General features: G+C 49.3%; 3 protein-coding genes across 3 annotated transcripts in view; 2 read left to right on the forward strand and 1 right to left on the reverse strand.

Moving 5' to 3' along the window:
• The first annotated feature begins 1,061 nt into the window (after positions 1-1,061).
• On the forward strand, positions 1,062-4,326 carry nop16 (NOP16 nucleolar protein homolog (yeast)). Its single transcript, XM_062453846.1, has 5 exons — positions 1,062-1,282; positions 1,750-1,855; positions 2,047-2,119; positions 2,469-2,575; positions 3,784-4,326. Exons 1-5 carry the CDS (start codon positions 1,176-1,178, stop codon positions 3,928-3,930), a joined length of 540 nt encoding a protein of 179 aa, XP_062309830.1. The 5' UTR covers positions 1,062-1,175; the 3' UTR covers positions 3,931-4,326.
• arl10 (ADP-ribosylation factor-like 10) lies at positions 4,182-9,121 on the reverse strand. Its single transcript, XM_062453844.1, has 4 exons — positions 8,548-9,121; positions 7,589-7,772; positions 6,705-6,880; positions 4,182-6,013 (listed from the first exon to the last, which is right to left on the reverse strand). The coding sequence occupies exons 1-4, from the start codon at positions 8,683-8,685 to the stop codon at positions 5,834-5,836; spliced, it is 678 nt and encodes a 225-aa protein (XP_062309828.1). The 5' UTR covers positions 8,686-9,121; the 3' UTR covers positions 4,182-5,833.
• A 219-nt stretch (positions 9,122-9,340) lies between these two features.
• The window catches only part of wwc1 (WW and C2 domain containing 1), a 34,129-nt gene continuing 24,335 nt past the window's right edge, over positions 9,341-19,134 (forward strand). Inside the window, exons 1-5 of the mRNA XM_062453845.1 lie at positions 9,341-10,467; positions 15,204-15,313; positions 15,593-15,796; positions 16,887-16,963; positions 18,885-18,968. Of these exons, the coding sequence (XP_062309829.1) occupies positions 10,349-10,467; positions 15,204-15,313; positions 15,593-15,796; positions 16,887-16,963; positions 18,885-18,968 (594 nt within the window). The 5' untranslated portion in view covers positions 9,341-10,348. The remainder of the gene's footprint in view (positions 10,468-15,203; positions 15,314-15,592; positions 15,797-16,886; positions 16,964-18,884; positions 18,969-19,134) is intronic.

Raw genomic sequence — 19,134 nt, forward strand, 5'->3', positions numbered from 1 at the left:
CTGGCCTAGCTTTCCTCAGGAAATACTCCCGATAGCTGCTGTCGCGTTTCTGCTCTTTGCGGAGCTGTCAAGCCCTCCAGTTCTTCCGCTACTCGCTGTCAATTCTTACCTTCTCTCGCCTTCAGTAAGACGGTGTTGGCCACGATGTTCTCAAGCTCCATGTTTCCCTCGGTTGCAGACACCGCAGGCCCAACCTCGTCGCCGGGTTGGCAGTGAGTTTGTTCTCCCCCACCCCCACAAAGGCGGAATATTTCAACACAGAACTCTGCACTCTGCTTCTCCGCTCACTTCCAGGATCTCTGCTGTGAAGCTTCAAGCAGCGTTGATTCCAACCTGCGGTCTTACGTTTTCCCCGTTGTATACATGGAACTATCGGTGCATTCTGTCAGTGTAGCTTACAGTTACTGTAGAGTAGTTGTCAATTTTTTTCATTGGGCTATTCTACAATAACCACGCCCCAATGACACCAAATATGGATAACATCAATATAAATCAGTTATTCAACATCAGAAGGCGTGCGCAGGACTCTATAGCTATATTGATTATGGGCAAGTTTAAAAGGATTCAATTTTGCAACCGAAATTTGACTTCCTCTTTTGAACGTGATATGGTGGTATAGTGTCTTATTATCGTTTGAATGTACATTTTTATAATGGTGGTCTATCATCATACATGCACTTGCGGCCCACAGGGACATCTAGAGGTTTAGCATGTAGTTGTATTTAATGTAAACAGACATGAAATGCTGCCTGACCGCTTTGCTGCTGATATAATAAAAAAATGTTGTCCCGGTTAATATTATGAATATAATATTATTATAGTACTAATATTGTTATTACAATGTTATTCTTAAATGTTACCATTGGGTAGCCTACAAGTTGATTGTGCGATCACAAAAACAAAGCTATGAGGGAACTCAATGGAAAACTGTTAATTCTGGGAATATGTTGGTACTCTCTCTTTCTCTTTTAATCTTTCCATCAGTCAACCTTTAGGCTTGTCCCATCTCCATCTTTCATGAGCAACATGCAAAGAAGGCGTGTCTTGGTGCTGACGTCACCCTAACACGGACACGTGCTCGTCGTCTGTCTAGGTGCCTGCTGCTAGGCTAGCTCTACACATACTCACACGTTGTCTGTCGGAAAATTAGCAGTTCTGCAGTCAATAAAGCAATAATGCCTAAAGCAAAGAAGTCAAGCAGGAGGAAAAAGTTCGACTACGCTCAAGATAGGAAGAAAATGAAGAAGAAGTTGACGAAAAAGAGTGCCCCAAGAATTGAATGGTAAGTGGAAGATCATCAGACGATAGCAAGCTAGCCTAGCTTTAACGTTAGCTGGATGAGGGAAGGCACGTGGGAATTATTTCTTCTGTAAATATGTTTATCAGCACAAGTCGATGTTTTGAACGACGTTTTGCTTTGCATAGAATTTGATTTGTTTGTCTGTTTTGTCGGAAAGATGGCTAGGTAGAACACGAAAGCCATCTTCTGATCCGGTTAGCCTGTAAGCTAAGTTCTAGCTAAAAATAAGTTGAAGCCTTTAACACAGTTCAAGTACTAATATTTATTGCAATTCCTGACAGTCTGTATCATCTTTAGACAAAGATAGTTACGTGTCATATGTTTTTACAGTTTAGAAGATGTAGCTTAAGTGAACTATACCAAAATGACATTTAGAAGATGGCACCAATGTGGCAAGAGAAAATGCAAATGACGCAGACTACAGAAAATTCTAATTTGTTAATTCTCAGCCCACAGATAAGACATGCATGGAACGAAAGGCAAACGGTGGCTAAGAATTTGCGAGATATGGGTCTGGCCTTCGACCCGAACCGTGCTCTTCCTATTAAACAGAGCGTGAGTACTTCATCAACTTGGGGACTTAAACGTGATACAGAACACAACTAGGTTCTTGAAAGTTGTTCTGTGTTTTGTGGAAAGGTCATACTGATCTGAGAAGTATTCATGGTTGACCCGGAGTATGTTATATGACTAAATGGCTGTTACACCTTTTCCTTGCAAGATTTCTAATGATTTGCGTTTCTTAGTCCCTTGTCACGGAGAAGGAGAAGGATGTTGCGGCTCCTTCAAAAATTGTGCGGAAGCCGTACGTTCTCAACCGTAAGACACATCTCGTATGCCTTGTGTACATTTATATTAATTTAGCAACAAATTGTTTTATCCACAGGGATGTACAAAAAGTGCTAACAGCTGCAGATAATCTAAGACTAGACATGCACAGTTTGGATCAACTTCCTTTAAAGGTTGAGGGGTCAACAAAAGTGTTTTATTTACACAAACATTTCTAAATATATACTTTAATTGGAAGGTGACCCTTATAAAAAAAATCCATCCTGGATGGACAATAAAGTTGTATTCAAATGTATTGTTACAGTATTGACAGAAGGGTATTGGTATTACAGCTTCCTCGCTGTGTATTAACCTAGTGACTTTGTTTTGTGTGGACCAGAGCTGGTTGCGGAGGCCAACCTGCCTGTGAAGGACACCAAGACGTTATCCAGTGACCTGATCGAGTATGTGCAGCACATGGTGCGCCAGCATGGAGAAAACTACAAGGTGGGGAGGGGCCCAGCCTAGGGCTGGGTGATATGGGTAAAAAAATATCGATATAGATATTTACATTTAGTCATTTAGCAGACGCTCTTATCCAGAGCGACTTACAGTAAGTACAGGGACATTCCCCCGAGGCAAGCAGGGTAAAGTGCCTTGCCCAAGGACACAACGTCAGTTGGCATGACCGGGAATCGAACTGGCAACCTTCGGATTACTAGCCCGATTCCCTCACCGCTCAGCCACCTGACTCCCCATATTTATATTTCCATTCGATAACGATAATTAAGACGATAGACCACAGATCCGTAGTAGTAGCAGGATAAGTCTCTTCCTCTAACTTTTTCCATACATTTGGCATAAAGTTTAGGCAGCGCGGTGTGAGAGAAATGTTTGCGGCCAGGGAGCATGTACCTGGGCTCAAGTAAGCTTTTTAAAAGCTTGCTTTTTATCAATACCTTGGCGCAAACTCACACTTTCTGCATGTTCCAACGAGTGATTTTGCTTCAGGTGGTAAAAAAGGTTAGTCGTATTACCAGACTTGGTAGCCACCTGTTTGTTTACGACACAATTTGCACCGAACATTGCTCTGCTCTTTGTCGGATTTCAAAAAGCCAAACCACTTCCAAATAACTGAAGAAGACAAACCCTTTTTATCAATAATTTCTTCATTGGAAGTTGCTCCCTCGCCATGGGTTAGGGTTAATGTTTTCGCCAATAAGACTCATTTTCCGCGGTTAACATCAGTATATCAGTATATTTTAGTGAGCCTAGGCTACCATTTCGCCGCAACTTCCTGCTGCATCACAGAAATTAAATGGACTGCTGTTCCTAATTATTCTCTATCGATATTATTGAAAATGAATTAATGTTACGATATTTTAATTGAGGGAAGTCATTACTTCGATAAATCGATAAAATTATTGCCCAGCCTCTCCACTCAGAGCCGGGTTGGTACGCTCACTGAAAAACACTGGCGGTTGTATCGTAACGTGTCTGAAATGAGTTATTAAGGGTAGATGGTGTTGGGAAGGGGGGGGGGGGAATTAAAGGGGAAGGAATTCTACGTGAATCGAATGATGACAAATCTGTTCTCCCTTTAGTTTTTAACTGTCTTTAAAACAACTCCTACTTAGATACAGTGGCGTTTGAGCGATGTCACATCCTGATCTCTTCACGTGACATCACATCCTGTCCTCTTCCTGCTTTCCCAGGCGATGGCCAGGGACGAGAAGAACTACTACCAGGACACGCCGAAGCAGATCAAGAGGAAAATAGTCGAGTACAAACGCTGCCATCCGGAAGAGTACGAAGCCTTCGTCCAATCACAGTCCTCGGCCGGGAACGTTGTCTCGGTATAGCAGGCACCTTACAGGCTGTGTGGGGTAGAGACTGTTTATAATGGACTGGGCTGGGCTGTTCATCTGCTCATGAGAGGGTGACTGTGGTCCGTAGATATGGTATAACTAACAGAATGAGAAGTGTTTCAGTTGTATCAGTTTGGAGAAATCACTTGAATGTGTAATGTCCCAAGATGGCCACCAGAGGTCACCCGTAAACCCTGAGTGACTGTTCTCGTCAGGACAGTTGATTAGGTGTTTTCTTTCTTTAAAAAAAACAAGACCTGGCCATTCATGTTCCAACATGCTCCAGAACAATCACCTTTAATGTTAAACGTTTTCAAAAGTTCTTTTACACAAATGAAGGTGCAGTAACACTGTCAAACATCCATAAAGACTGTTCGGGAAGAAAGTGTGCGTTTGTAGTTTGGCGTCAGTGTGTTTAGATATTTATATTATTGGATAGTGTGACGTCAGACGTCACTGATGCATATCAAACATTTTTATAACTGCAACATAAAAAATACAAAAGGTGTCAGCTAAGACATGAGTGAAGCTGCATCATTTACAATCTCAAAAATCCGTTTGAACAGCACAACAGAATAAAGCCTTAACAGCCTGAGGGGAAAACATGCCAACATGTTCTTTAGGCCGGTCAGGAAACAACCTATATGCTTATCAGATGACCTACTTATATACTGTGACTGTTTGTTTTAAGTCAATGATTCACCATGTCATTTTGGTAAGCAACAAAGTGCTGCATTGATGGCTGGTTTGTAGATATCTAACGGACCAATGTTGAGACTTATGGTTGTAGACTAACACTAACAGCTGTGTATTAAGGAGCTGATTGCGGAGGTCTAAGGTTATCAAACGTGCTGGCGAAACAGACAAATGACGGTCATTACTGATGCCAGGTCAATAACTTAGTGTCGTTTTTTCTTCAACGGCCACTCAGCAGAACTACTTACCCTTCAGTCAGCTGAGGAACTTTGGCCAACATCTTCATAACAAGGTCGTTGCGGGCTTGCGTATCTATATATTTGTCACTATTTGTTTTGGACGTCGTTACGCAACAGTTGGGCTAGCATCGTGTAGTGATGTGAACTGGCTAGTCCTTGGCAAGGTGAGAGCGAAGTTGTATGGGGGGTAAATTGGATTGAACATCGTCCATGAGGTGGGAATGGATCGTACATGCTAAAAGCAATAAAAGTGCGAATTCGCAATAGCTGCAACCACGTAGCCTACACGCATGCCATTTTTTGTGGACCGACTATGAGCTATAGAGCTGCTCGTCGCAGCTAATAATGATTAAATAAAGAGGTTGGGTTCTGCTGTACATTATTCACTGCAATAAATCCACATTCTTGTTGTAGACGTGTCCGCTCTTCAAAGAAAGCTTAAAGATGTGCTCTGGGATAGCTTGTTGACTTCAGTAAAAGCAGATTTAAAAAAAATCGTGACATGCTAATATTTAACTTACCAACACAGTACCAAAACAACTACTATGTACATTAGTTTGTGTTTAAGATAGAAATGTTCCATTTGATTAATGGGGGTAAAATCAAGAAATATATTGCTGATGAGAAAGAATATCCACACACAAAAAAATCTATGATTCAGAGCAAGACACACAGTCCTGGACATTGAACATGACTGTGACACCTCTCTTGTCCTGTCCTTGTCTACTACAAGGTCATCTTAACACTAGTCTTGGCTGTAGAGAAGGGAATCTGAGCTCTGTAAAAACCCTTCTCCAACTCCACAGACGTGTGGCTTGGATTAAGCCGTAAAAATCTCGCACAGAAACACTGTCACTGGTTTTCACCCAAAAACAAAATAGGGACGATACACTCAGAATGCGACGCCTGCTTTGCCTCCATTGTTCTTCGTGTCATCCTCCCCATCACCCCACCTGATCCTGTCAGATGAGCTGCAGGAGGAGGTCCTGGAAGGCCTGGAGGCTGTGGGGCCCCCCCTGGCTGAAGCGTCCCCGGCTGTCGCAGGCCACCTGGGCAGCCAGGAGGAACAGCCTCCTGCCCCCCACCTCCTCAAGAGACAGGGCCGCGTGGAGCTCAGACACACTCAGGGCATCGGGCTTGTCCTGTGGAGGTGTTCACACACACACACACACACAGACGGCAATGAAGACATGTAACTAACAAACCGTTTGAACATGTTTTCAGACACGTTTCTTCATGGTGTAGGCTTCCCGCATGCTACTGAATGTGCATTCTGCGGAGGCTCTCAGCCAAAGCCAAGTACACGGGGGGGTTCGAACCCGGCGACTGCTTGATCTGCTGTTGGAACGCTCTGCACACTGAGCTATTTCCACCCACCCCTCTTTCTAAGAAGTATGTACATGGAGAAATGAAGGAGAAGTCTGCTTTTTGTGACTGATCCCATCCACAGTAACCAGAACGTCCTTCACCCTTGTGTTATCTTCGGGTCGTTCTGACCCATCAGTCATTGTGACCCACCGTCGTATTGCAACAACTTTACAGCATACGAAAACAAAGTGAAGCATTTTCTTTTAAACGTCGGGCTGTCTTAGACTCTCCACATCTCGAAGGTTAAAAGAAAATGCTTTTTATTTGTTTTTGTATTGGGTAAAATTGGGTAAACACAGCGATGGTTCATTGTGAACCTTTGGGTCATGTGTCCCGAAGGCAGCACAAGGGTTAAACAAGACACGCTGGCCTCAGTAATGACTAAACGGGTGACTGGCTGGAGGCTGTGGGCAGTTGGCAGACTGGCACCCAGTGACACAGGGAAATCACGGCCGTCACAATCACCTGTTTGTTGCCAAGGACAATCACAGGGAGCTGGGCGTCGACCTTCAGCAGACGGTGCAGCTCTGCCCTGGCCAATGGGAGACGGCTCCTGTCGGACGAGTCCACCACGTAAACCAGGACGTGCGTCTTCAGCAGGTACTCCGACCAATAGCGTCGCAGGTCCTCCCCGCCTCCTACTACACAGGAAATAGCGATGGTCACCGCCCACTGAAGCTCCATGGGACATGTTGCTAGGTAACTAGACACAGGTTAGCAGATGTTAACCGTTACTGTGTGTGTGCGTGCGTGCAATGTGCTGTTCTGACTCGTCTTGTTAGGAATCTGTCAAAGCTCAGACCAGGGACCTCTTTGGATGTTAAAAGGATTCTGAACTGTGTGTTTCTGAAGGAAAAACAGCTTAGTCTCAGATCTGGCTGCCTGTGGTAAGTCTGTCAGGCAGGGCTGAAATTCAATGCCAGGAAATGTGCCCTGTTCTGTTCTGGTGATGTCTGTTCTGCTCTGCTGTCCTCAACTCTGCACTTCTGATGTGATGTGTGGGTTCCAGGTCTTACAAAGGCCTATCCTCACTTCCTGGTCCAGGAGACCAGTGATGACTGCTGCCCATGAAGACAGCTATGTGATCCTATTGGGGACTCCCTAGGGAGTCAGGTGGCTGAGCGGTTAGGAAATCGGGCTAGTAATCAGAAGGTTGCCGGTTTGATTCCCGGCATTGCAAAATTACGTTGTGTCCTTGGGCAAGGCACTTCACTGACTAAATGTAAATGTATTGCATTTGAGAACACCTCGAGGAGAAGGGTGTCTGTGTGTGCTCTATAGGTTAGGTTATGGGTGTTTTAGGGGAGGGAGGGAGAGTGTGTTTCAGAAAGGGAGGACGAGGGCCGTACTCTCCAGGAAGTCGAGCTGGCAGGTGGGGGCTCGGAGGCTCATGAAGTTGAAGCCCCGCGTGGGCCGCCTGTGGCCCCCCCTCTTGGCCTGGTCGCTAGGGGTGAGGCCCTGCATCATGCTGCTCTTCCCAGCCCCGTCAAGACCCAGGACGAGGACCTGCCGTTTCCCACCGCCCCCGCCCTCCTCCTGCTCACACACACATTCACATATATACACACACACATATACATACATTCACACACACAGTTTTTGTCAACACAAAAAGCTGTTTTGTCCGTTGGGATTAACCTTAGGCTAGAAGGGATAAGAGCACCTGTTTGTTACATGGCGATACTTACACTCTAAACGGCTTCATGAGAATCTCTTCACGGTTGATTGAATCAGGGAGGTTACAGATTTACTTAACACAAACCGCTGTGTGAGCTATCCTGATGAAAAGACCCATTCACAATTATCCGTTCCCATTGAAGTGTTTTATCAGAAATTCTCCTCGAGGAATAACGAATGAATAACGAGGAATAACGAATGAATTCCGGAATAATATGACGAACGACGTGTCTATAACTGTATAGACCTTTTGTGCCTGGCCCAGTTCACAGTTCCAACAACACCCTAGCCTATTAGTCATTTACAAAGTACACCCAGAAATATCACATCATCAGTGTAACAAACAATAGCAAATAACGTACAAATAAAAAGTTTGTCGGTGCGACTGAGCTCCAGCGTGTTTGTTTTTTTCACCATTGATCTACGTGTTGATTTTTTCAAATCTATTTGAATAGAATGTTATCCATTTCCGAATATTTGCAAAACCTTGCAAATATTCACCCTGTCTCTAGACATCAGTCCACAGTGTCGTTGGAGAACTTTCCCCGCTTCACAGCACACGGCAAAGCCCCAGATTCATCGTCACAAACCGACAGTTGGAACATTTTGAAAAGAAACGAATAGCACTCACCTCTTTTATCATGCTATATTCCACTTCAGGTGACCATATTCGCCTTCTGTAGAAATAATTCAAGGCGATAAAGAGCGCGGAGCCGACGGCAGCCACTGCGGCGCTCAGGGCGATAGAGATGTGCTTTAACAAAACCATGGGGCACCTCTGGAATACCGGAGAGTAGATTGTCTATGGACACGGATGATAAGGGCTACCGAACGATTTTCGGTGTTTACAGTGCAAGTGATCGACTGTAGACTAGGTTACTTGTTTGTGTTGAGAAGACGAGCACCGCCAGCACCCGCTCGCATTCTTGTCCCTTGTGGGCTGCTAGTCTGACACTATGGGCTACACGGACTCCGAGCGACTTGGACGGCTGAGTTTTAAAAACGTAACTACAGAAAAAGGGGACGTTCACATATCCTGTTTTGACGAACAAATCAACATTCTAAAATGTAACGTGACACGAACCAAGACGTAGGCTACATCGCACGAGTGTCGCGTGCAATATTGATAATAAAGTAACACGTATCATAATCTTGCAACATATTAATTAAATGTGAATTAGCCGTTGTAGTTCTAACCTTATTGACAACTGGCCAGGGGAGGGCGTCCTTCACTTTAAAGTTTGTTATGGAGGCACAACATAAAATCCACATCAAATAAAATAATTTCTCATTTTGAATCTCAGCGTATTGAGATACACAACAGCCATCTATAAAACATTATATATTGGCTCTTATCAATGACATTCTAACATATTTGTGTAATAGCCGAGCACTAGTGATGATCAGACACCTGCATGATGTCATACAGCAGCATCGCGAGCCTAACAGCACTCCCGACCGACCGAGACAAGTCGTGGTTGAAACTTGCTGCTCCTGTCCCTTTAAGGGAAGAAGAAACATGTTAACAACGATTCTTTAATCATTAAGTTTGTTGAGGATTATTCGGAATTTTACGGGAACGATTCATCACGTCTGGATTGCTAACTCGGCTGGATTTTGTGGAATGGCTGACGAGTTCATTGAAAACGATGCTAGCTGGGTGGTTAGCAGGGGTATCGTTGACTAAACATGGTGGCCACTAGCCGAAATTTTTGAGGGCTTTGAAACAATCATATAGGATAGGTTCGCTTTGTATCCCGTAACATTGTAGCAACGGTGAATGTTGCACTACAACTGTGTATTCAAACTTGAACATTTCAAAGGCACGTTGCTTTTATGCAGAATACTTCAGAAGGAGTCCTAACTGTCCGACACAATACTTGTCAAGAACCGTGGACAACACGCTTGAAAAGTTGTCAAGTTGTTCTTCATTCTCGGTGAAGTATGTTGTGCACTAAGTAGGCTATCTGGTATGAAAACACAGCTAGCTCTACGAGACTCGAATTCTCATCGCGTATACGCTATGTGCGTCTTATAAAGTAGCAATGACTAGTCATACATAGGCAACTAAACATTGCAACCTATTATCTTAGCACGGCTTGCAATGCTATTATTGGGTTACAACAATCCGAAATAGATTAAGCAGCATTCTGAAGATAAAGCCTATAAATCATGGTAAAATAACACATTGCAGTCGAGGGGTATCAGATTGGGCTATTTGGAATACTCTGCTGCCAACATGCGTGGCGAGACGTTATGGATTATCGCGTAATCCAACACGCGCCAGGCCGGAATTTGGGAACTGATGGAGCAGAGTGATGTTGCCACACATTTCTAATGCAAATTCAGCGCCACATGTTTCAAAAATGACGGTTTACATTCGGTAGATTTTAGAGGACTCGTGGAGGATATTACATGGAGACTCGCCTGACATGCCAAGGAAGGAGTTACCGCTACCGGAGGGTTGGGAGAAAACCCGGGACTTTGACGGGAAAGTCTACTACATCGACCACATTAACCACACAACCAGTTGGATAGACCCGCGAGACAGGTATGGCGTGACAGAATGACACACACTGAAAGAAAAACGGTCTAAACATCTCCTAACGTAGGTGGTCCAATGTTTATGTTTTTTGGGGGGGCTAGGTACTCAGAGATACAGTAACGTGTGCAACAGACTGTAGACCAAACATCAGTAACTGATGAATAATGAAGTAACCAGATACTTAGAATAAACTTCCACAGTATATGGTTTTCTTGGGGGAACATATCATTTGCACTTCTGTGTTTCGAAAGTAGCACTCTCGGTGTGAATTTTTTTGCCTGTAATCTGCCAGTGTAATAGGCTTACAGTACAAAGCATAGGCTACAGTGCAGACATGGGATTCACAACAGAACCATATTTGTGCAGGTTCTTACAGTCAAGGCCCTGGTGTTAAGACTGTGGGACCCGGATCGTTCTACCGGTTACTAAAGTCCTCTCGGACTTTGACACAAAATCTCTTTAATAGCTTAGGTCTGGAATTCCTGAATACCTTGTGGGTGAGGGACTTTTCATTCTGCACAGGGTGCTGGTTGAAGACAGGGATATGTTGTGTTACAGAACGATAGGACAGGCTTCGGGGTGGCGCTGAAGTGATGTTTTTATCCTGGTGGTTAGAAGCCCACCAGCCTGCCAGCGAGGCAGACACACACACCACCCCAGAACCCAACCTCAGGCTCCAGAACTCCCGCTGCGTCAACCTCGCGTCGACGAAAGAAGCCCATCAGAACAGTTCCAGATAGAACACCGCACTTGCGTTCCGTTCGGAACCCTACACGGTTCCGTCCTGGTGAAAGTTCTAGTCAGGGGGCTCATTCAGCTCAGTGGTTCAGCACAGCGGCCTTTTGTGAGGAGGAGAGTGGCGCGACGTTCAAAGGTGGATTTGTAAACCAAGACATCAAAAACACATTCCTGAAACACACGGGCAGCGAGGGGGGAGGGGAGGAGAAGGGAGGGGGGGGGGGGTACGAGCGGCACAGAACAGAGCACCGAGGGGGCGGGTTGGGGGGCGAGGGGTGAGGGGGGGGGGGGGGTTAGAGCATGGTTCATTTAAAATCCCTTTCACTGCTTGCCAAGGTGTCGATGGTCAAAGTGCAGAATGGGGCCTCGCAAACCTTTAACTTGGGGAGGGGGGGGGGGCGGGAGAGGAAGACGAGAGAGATGGGAGGGAGAGAGAGAGAGATGGGAGGGAGAGGATGCAGAGAGAGAGAGAGATGGGAGGGAGAGGATGCAGAGAGAGAGAGAGATGGGAGGGAGAGGATGCAGAGAGCGAGAGGGAGGCAGAGAGAGAGAGGAGGCAGAGAGAGAGGCACAGGTATTCCATCCCAGGGTCTCGAGGGGCTAGCTCCCAGCCCCCCCAGCCCTCCTGCCCCCTCCTCCTCCCTCTGTGTGGTGGGCGTGCTGGGGTGGCTATGTCTCAGTGGAGCAGGTCGGCTCGCAGGCGGACGTGCACGTCTTGTATGACAACTGTCGCTGTGTGTCGCTGCGAGCCGCGAGCAGTGTCGTGTTATCAAACACGGCTGTGAAGACGTGTCGTAGTAGCATCACGCAGACCCAGAGCTAACGTCAGTATCTCCGCTCTCCACTGCGGTGGCTCTGTGTAGGTCGGTGGTTAGAGCTTTTGACTGAAGAACACAAGGTCACGGTTCATACCCCCCCCCCCCCGGACTGTACATCACTTCGGATAAAAGCGTCTCCCAAAATGATTTAGTACACCGCCTGCCACCACAGACCACTCCTTGACCACCAAAACGCCACGTTTCCGATCCTTGACTTTCCGCTGTGCTTTCCAGATTGACTGTTTGCTCGTGGCTTGGGATGAAAGCGCCTGCTTAATGAGTCACACCTACAGGAGTGGCTTGGTAGTCTGAGCACCAGTGCAGTGTGCTGTGGTGGTACATGCTAGCAGGGCTGAGTGGCTTGAGGTGTGTCTAAAACAGCCTTCCAGTGGTGAGAGCTGCTGATTCGAGGCTTTGAATACGAGTATGATTCTCCATCAGCACAAACACACACACACGTAAACAGGAGTCAGATGGCTGAGCGGTTAGGGAATCTGGCTATTAATCAGAAGGTTGCCGGTTTGATTCCTGGCCCTGCAGGTTGACGTTGTGTCCTTGGGCAAGGCACTTCACCCTACTTGCCTCGCGGGGAATGTCCCTGTACTTACTGTAAGTCGCTCTGGATAAGAGCGTCTGCTAAATGACTAAATGTAAATGTAAACACACATACACACACACACATACCACACATACACATGCATACACCCCCCCCCCCACCACCATACAAACACAAACAAACACACATGCAAGGACACGCACGCACACACTCACAAACAAAAACACACCCACACCACACACACACACACAGCTCCCTGGCAACGCCGTGTGGTATCTGAGAGATAACATTCCATTCACCTGACAGAGTGCGCTGGGTGCGTCAGAGGCTACACGGCCAGCTAAAGAATGCAGAGCGCTGCCCTGGGAGGTGCTCGTCTGGCGTGGGCCCTGGCCCTACACATGTATGTGTGTTTGTGTGTGAGGGTGTGTGTGTGTGAGAGCGTATGCATCTGTGTGTGTGAGTATGTGCGTGTGTGTGCGTGTGTGTGTGTGTCTGTACAGCAAGAATTTAATGTGGAGAGCTGTTATATAGTCCGCCGGACCTTGAGCCTCCTCTGTGAATTGCAGCTCAGAACATCATAAATTGACTCCAGGAATTTACAGCTGAACGGAGCTTCTCTCTGACTCCTGGACACTGTGATTCCCCCCTGCTCTGTCGGAGAGCACTAAGGGCTGTACGGTTGTTTGGCTCGGTATGTGAAACTTGGACACACACACAGACCTCTGACTGTGTGTCGTTATGATCACTTGACTAACTAGAAATACAGCTCCTTAGAAAGTGTGTGTGTGTGGGATCTGTACTGCATTCAGACCGCTAGTGTCAATAAGGAGGCTTTATGAAGTGCCCTGTCAGTTCAGACGCAACCAGACAATCATATTCTCCTAGATCAGACTGACAGGCAGGCTTGTCCACCAGAGATCCTGTTAGATAAGAGATTTAGAAGCCGACGCAGATAAAAGCATCACTTCCATGTAGGTCACAGATCTAGTCGGTAGGATTCAGCTGCTCCTCAGCTGATTGGTCGGCGTCCTTCCCCTCACGCTGCCATGTGCTGACGGCCCGGGCTCATGCCGATCGGCTGGGACTGAGGTGGACCGGAGATATGGTGGTGTTACCGTTAGTCTGGATAGGTAGTTTGAGTGAGTGGGAGAGAGGGAGGGAGGGATGGAGAGGGAGAGAGGGAGGATGGGAGGGAGGGAGGGAGAGGGAGGGAGGGGGAGAGGGATGGAGAGAGGGAGAGAGGGAGGATGGGAAGGAGGGAGGGAGAGGGAGGGAGGGAGGGAGGGAGAGAGAGAGAGAGAGAGAGAGAGAGAGAGAGAGAGAGAGAGAGAGAGAGAGAGAGAGGGAGAGAGGGAGGATGGGAAGGAGGGAGGGAGAGGGAGGGGGAGTGGGATGGAGAGAGAGAGAGGGAGAGGGAGAGAGAGAGAGTGTGTGGACCTGACAGCCAATTGGCTAGTCAGCCAGCCATGTTTTCAGGGCCCACATTGCTGGCTGTCAGCTGAAGCTCTCGAGTACGTTCAGAGCCTGGGGGCGGAGGGCTCTGTCTCGGCCGCCGTACATTATTCAATAGGTGGAAAGGCAACCCGTTTGGTTTCACCCTGGGCACTGCCTGTGTGTGCATGTGTGTGTGTGTGTGTGTGTGTGTGCAGAGAGGAACCAATTTAGATGAAAGAGAAACTTGGTATCTAGGCTAAAGTTTCCTCTGTACGAAAGTAGCGCTGTGTTTTGTCATTGTTATTATTTAGGAGTTTTATAAAGAACAGCTGGGGTGTTGGGATTGTTGTGGTGTGTGTCGTTATGTGACTGCCAGTTTGAGTGTGTGGTGTGGGAAGTGCTGTAGACCAGATACATAGTTAGTAAGACCCCCAAAGGTTCTGCATGCTGATTCTGGGATGATAGAATGTTTATCTGTTCTGTTGGATGGCGGTGAAGGTTGGAATTAATCTCCCCTGGTTCAGAGCCCTGGCCTGGTTCTCTCCCCCTGGTCCAGGACCCTGGCCTGGATCTCTCCCCCTGGGCCAGGACCCTGGCCTGGATCTCTCCCCCTGGGCCAGGACCCTGGCCTGGATCTCTCCCCCTGGGCCAGGACCCTGGCCTGGATCTCTCCCCCCTGGTCCAGGGCCCTGGCCTGGTTCTCTCCCCCCTGGTCCAGGACCCTGGCCTGGTTCTCTCCCCCTGGTCCAGGGCCCTGGCCTGGTTCTCTCCCCCTGGTCCAGGACCCTGGCCTGGATCTCTCCCCCTGGGCCAGGACCCTGGCCTGGATCTCTCCCCCTGGTTCAGAGCCCTGGCCTGGATCTCTCCCCCTGGTCCAGGGCCCTGGCCTGGTTCTCTCCCCCTGGTCCAGGACCCTGGCCTGGATCTCTCCCCCTGGGCCAGGACCCTGGCCTGGATCTCTCCCCCTGGGCCAGGACCCTGGCCTGGATCTCTCCCTCTGGTCCAGGCCCTGGCCTGAGACTGCGTGCTGCTGGGGTCGCCTCAGGAACATCCAGGCGGTGTATCAGCTCTGCTTGTGGAATGCCAGGCCACTGTTTCCGGCTATTGTGCTTCACAAGGCCATTGTGCCTCCCCTCAACACACACACACTTATATATGTGTGTGTGTGTGTGTGTGTGTGTGTGTGTGTGTAGGCAGACCAAGCCGCTGACGTTCGCTGACTGTATAGGAGATGAGCTGCCGGTGGGCTGGGAGGAGGCCTACAACCCTGCTGTGGGAGCCTACTATGTAGACCACAACACCAGTGAGTACACACACACACACACACACACTATGTAGACCACAACACCAGTGAGTACACACACACACACACACACACACACTATGTAGACCACAACACCAGTGAGTACACACACACACACACACTATGTAGACCACAACACCAGTGAGTACACACACACACACACACTATGTAGACCACAACACCAGTGAGTACACACACACACACACACTATGTAGACCACAACACCAGTGAGTACACACCCACCCCCTCCTAGAGCCTCACCCCTCCCCTCCCCCCCAGAGAGCACCCAGCTGGAGGACCCCCGGGTGCAGTACCAGCGGCAGCAGGAGTTGATGCTGAGGGAGTACCTGGGCGTGGCTCGCCAAGCCGTCAGCGCCCAGCAGGAGACCTACCGGGTGAAGGAGTACCGTCTGCAGCTGGCCCAGCAGGAGTACCGGGCCCTGCACGACACCTGGAGGAACCGCACCGGCTCCCAGAGCAGCTGTGAGCGGGGGGGGGGTTAGCATGTCTGTCCTGGGAGGGACCCAGGTGGTGTGTGTGTGTCCTTCTCTGCTGTGAGAGCCAGGGTGCTGTAACAGTGTGGTGTGTAACAGTGTGGTGTGTAACAGTGTGGTGTGTAACAGTGTGTAACAGTGTGGTGTGTAACAGTGTGGTGTGTAACAGTGTGTAACAGTGTGGTGTGTAACAGTGTGGTGTGTAACAGTGTGGTGTGTAACAGTGTGTAACAGTGTGGTGTGTAACAGTGTGGTGTGTAACAGTGTATAACAGTGTGGTGTGTAACAGTGTGGTGTGTAACAGTGTGGTGTGTAACAGTGTGTAACAGTGTGGTGTGTAACAGTGTGGTGTGTAACAGTGGTGTAACAGTGTGGTGTGTAACAGTGTGGTGTGTAACAGTGTGGTGTGTAACAGTGTGTAACAGTGTGGTGTGTAACAGTGTGGTGTGTAACAGTGTGTAACAGTGTGGTGTGTAACAGTGTGTAACAGTGTGGTGTGTAACAGTGTGGTGTGTAACAGTGTGGTGTGTAACAGTGTGGTGTGTAACAGTGTGTAACAGTGTGGTGTGTAACAGTGTGGTGTGTAACAGTGTGTAACAGTGTGGTGTGTAAACAGTGTGGTGTGTAACAGTGTGGTGTGTAACAGTGTGTAACAGTGTGGTGTGTAACAGTGTGGTGTGTAACAGTGTATAACAGTGTGGTGTGTAACAGTGTGGTGTGTAACAGTGTGGTGTGTAACAGTGTGTAACAGTGTGGTGTGTAACAGTGTGGTGTGTAACAGTGTGTAACAGTGTGGTGTGTAACAGTGTGGTGTGTAACAGTGTGGTGTGTAACAGTGTGTAACAGTGTGGTGTGTAACAGTGTGGTGTGTAACAGTGTGTAACAGTGTGGTGTGTAACAGTGTGGTGTGTAACAGTGTGGTGTGTAACAGTGTGTAACAGTGTGGTGTGTAACAGTGTGGTGTGTAACAGTGTGGTGTGTAACAGTGTGTAACAGTGTGGTGTGTAACAGTGTTGAGGAGCAGGGCTGGATGACAGCCTGTGTAACGGGTGACCCTCTCATCCTCTCCCCCTCCACAGTGAACTCCAGGTCGTCCTCAAGCAGCAAATATGACCCAGAAATCCTCAAAGCAGAGATAGTGACGGCTAAAAGCAGTGTAGGAACATCACTCTCCTCTCCCCTCCTCCATCTCTCTTCTCCCCCCTTTTCGCTCCTCCCCCCCTCTCCACCCCCCCCTCTCCACTCCCCCCCCTCCTTTCCCCCAACCACTCCCCCCTCTCCTCCCCTCTCCTCTCCCCCCATCCTCACCCCCCCTCTCCTCTCCCCCATCCTCTCCCCCCCTCTCCTCCCCTCACCTCTCCCCCCTCTCCTCCCCTCTCCTCCCCTCTCCTCTCCCCCCTCTCCTCCCCTCTCCTCCCCTCTCCTGTCTTCCCCTCTCCCCCCCACTCCTCTCCCCCCTCTCCTCTCCCCCCTCTCCTCCCCCTCTCCTCTCCCCCATCCTCTCCCCCCTCTCCTCTCCTCCCCTCTCCTCCTCTCTCCTCCCCTCTCCTCTCCCCATCCTCTCCCCCCCTCTCCTCTCCCCCCTCTCCTCCCCTCCTCCTCCCCTCTCCTGTCTTCCCCTCTCCCCCCCCTCTCCTCTCCCCCCTCTCCTCTCCCCCTCTCCTCCCCTCTCCTCTCCTCCCCCCTCTCCTCCCCTCTCCTCTCCTCTCCTCCCCTCTCCTCCCCTCTCCTCCCCTCTCCTGTCTTCCCCTCTCCCCCCCTCTCCTCTCCCCCCCTCTCCTCCTCTCTCCTCCCCTCTCCCCCCCCTCCTCCCCTCTCCCTCCCCTCCCCTCTCCTCCCCTCTCCTGTCTTCCCCTCTCCCCCCCTCTCCTCTCCCCCCTCTCCTCTCCCCCCCTCTCCTCCCCTCTCCTCTCCCCCATCCTCTCCCCCCCTCTCCTCTTCTTCCCCCTCTCCTCCTCTCTCCTCCCCTCTCCTCTCCCCCATCCTCTCCCCCCCCCTCTCCTCTCCCCCCCTCTCCTCCCCTCTCCTCCCCTCTCCAGTCTTCCCCTCTCCCCCCCTCTCCTCTCCCCCCTCTCCTCTCCCCCCTCTCCTCCCTCTCCTCTCCCCCCTCTCCTCCCCTCTCCTCTCCTCCCCTCTCCTCCCCTCCTGTCTTCCCCTCTCCCCCCCTCTCCTCTCCCCCCTCTCCTCTCCTCTCCTCTCCTGTCTTCCCCTCTCCCCCCCCTCTCCTCTCCCCCCCCCCCCTCCTCCCCTCTCCTCTCCTCCTCTCTCCTCCCCTCTCCCCCCCTCCTCCCCTCTCCCCCCCTCCTCTCCTCCTCTCTCCTCTCCTCTCCTCCCCCCTCCTGTCCCAGGATCATATTGCATGGTATGTCTCTGAACCAGTGGGACCTGTTTGTCCAGGGGCATCACACTGTGGTGGTGTGGTTGCTGAATTCCATATGGAGTATTATGGGATGCCTGGTATTCCTCATAGATCTCCATGGTGATCTCATTCTTAAGCATTTACAGCCGCAAGTGTTCACCCCGCCGTTGCTAAGCTACAGGTGTCCATTGTTTGTTTTTTTCTTTGCAAGGAATGTGTGCAGTCTTAATCGCTGGTATTCCAGTGATGTACACACAAACACAACGCACACACACACAACCTGTACACTGTTAATGTGAGTTAATGTGTTTTTTTCTCCCTTTTCCTAATTCTTTCCACAACAATAACCACATGTTCAGTTTAATCATATTACAAGCAATAAGTCTTATGATTAATATCCTAATACTTTTCAGCACGGAACACAACATACTCATGAGATCTCATTTGCCCACGTCATCCTCTCTCCCCCTCTCTCCCTCCCTCTCTCCCTCCCTCTCCCACTCTGTCTCTCCTTCTCTCCCTCTCTCTCTCTACCCCCCCCTCTCTCCCCTCTCCCCCTCCCTCTCCCCCTCCCTCTCTTCCTCTTCCTCTCTCTCCCTCTCTCTCCCCCTCTCCCCTCTCTCCCTCTCTCTCTATACCTCCCCCTCTCTCCCCCCTCTCCCCGTCCCTCTCCCCCTCCCTCTCTTCCTCTCTCTCCCTCTCTCTCCCCCTCTCCCAGGTGAACCAGTTGAAGAGAGACTTGGCCTGTATGAAACAGGAGTTGCTGTTCAAAGAGCAGGGCTTCCAGACTCTGAAGGCGTGAGTACAGCCTGACCAGGTTACCACGGTTACAGTGTTACACTGCTACACCATCACAGCGTTACAGTTGACAGTGTTACACCGGTACACTGACAGCAGTCAGTCCCTGTGTCAGTGTACCGTCCCACACAGACACAGTGATCAGCCCTCGGGCTCTGTACAGTTGGCCT

Source organism: Osmerus eperlanus, chromosome 27 (assembly GCF_963692335.1).
Source record: "Osmerus eperlanus chromosome 27, fOsmEpe2.1, whole genome shotgun sequence".
Lineage (NCBI taxonomy): Eukaryota > Metazoa > Chordata > Actinopteri > Osmeriformes > Osmeridae > Osmerus > Osmerus eperlanus.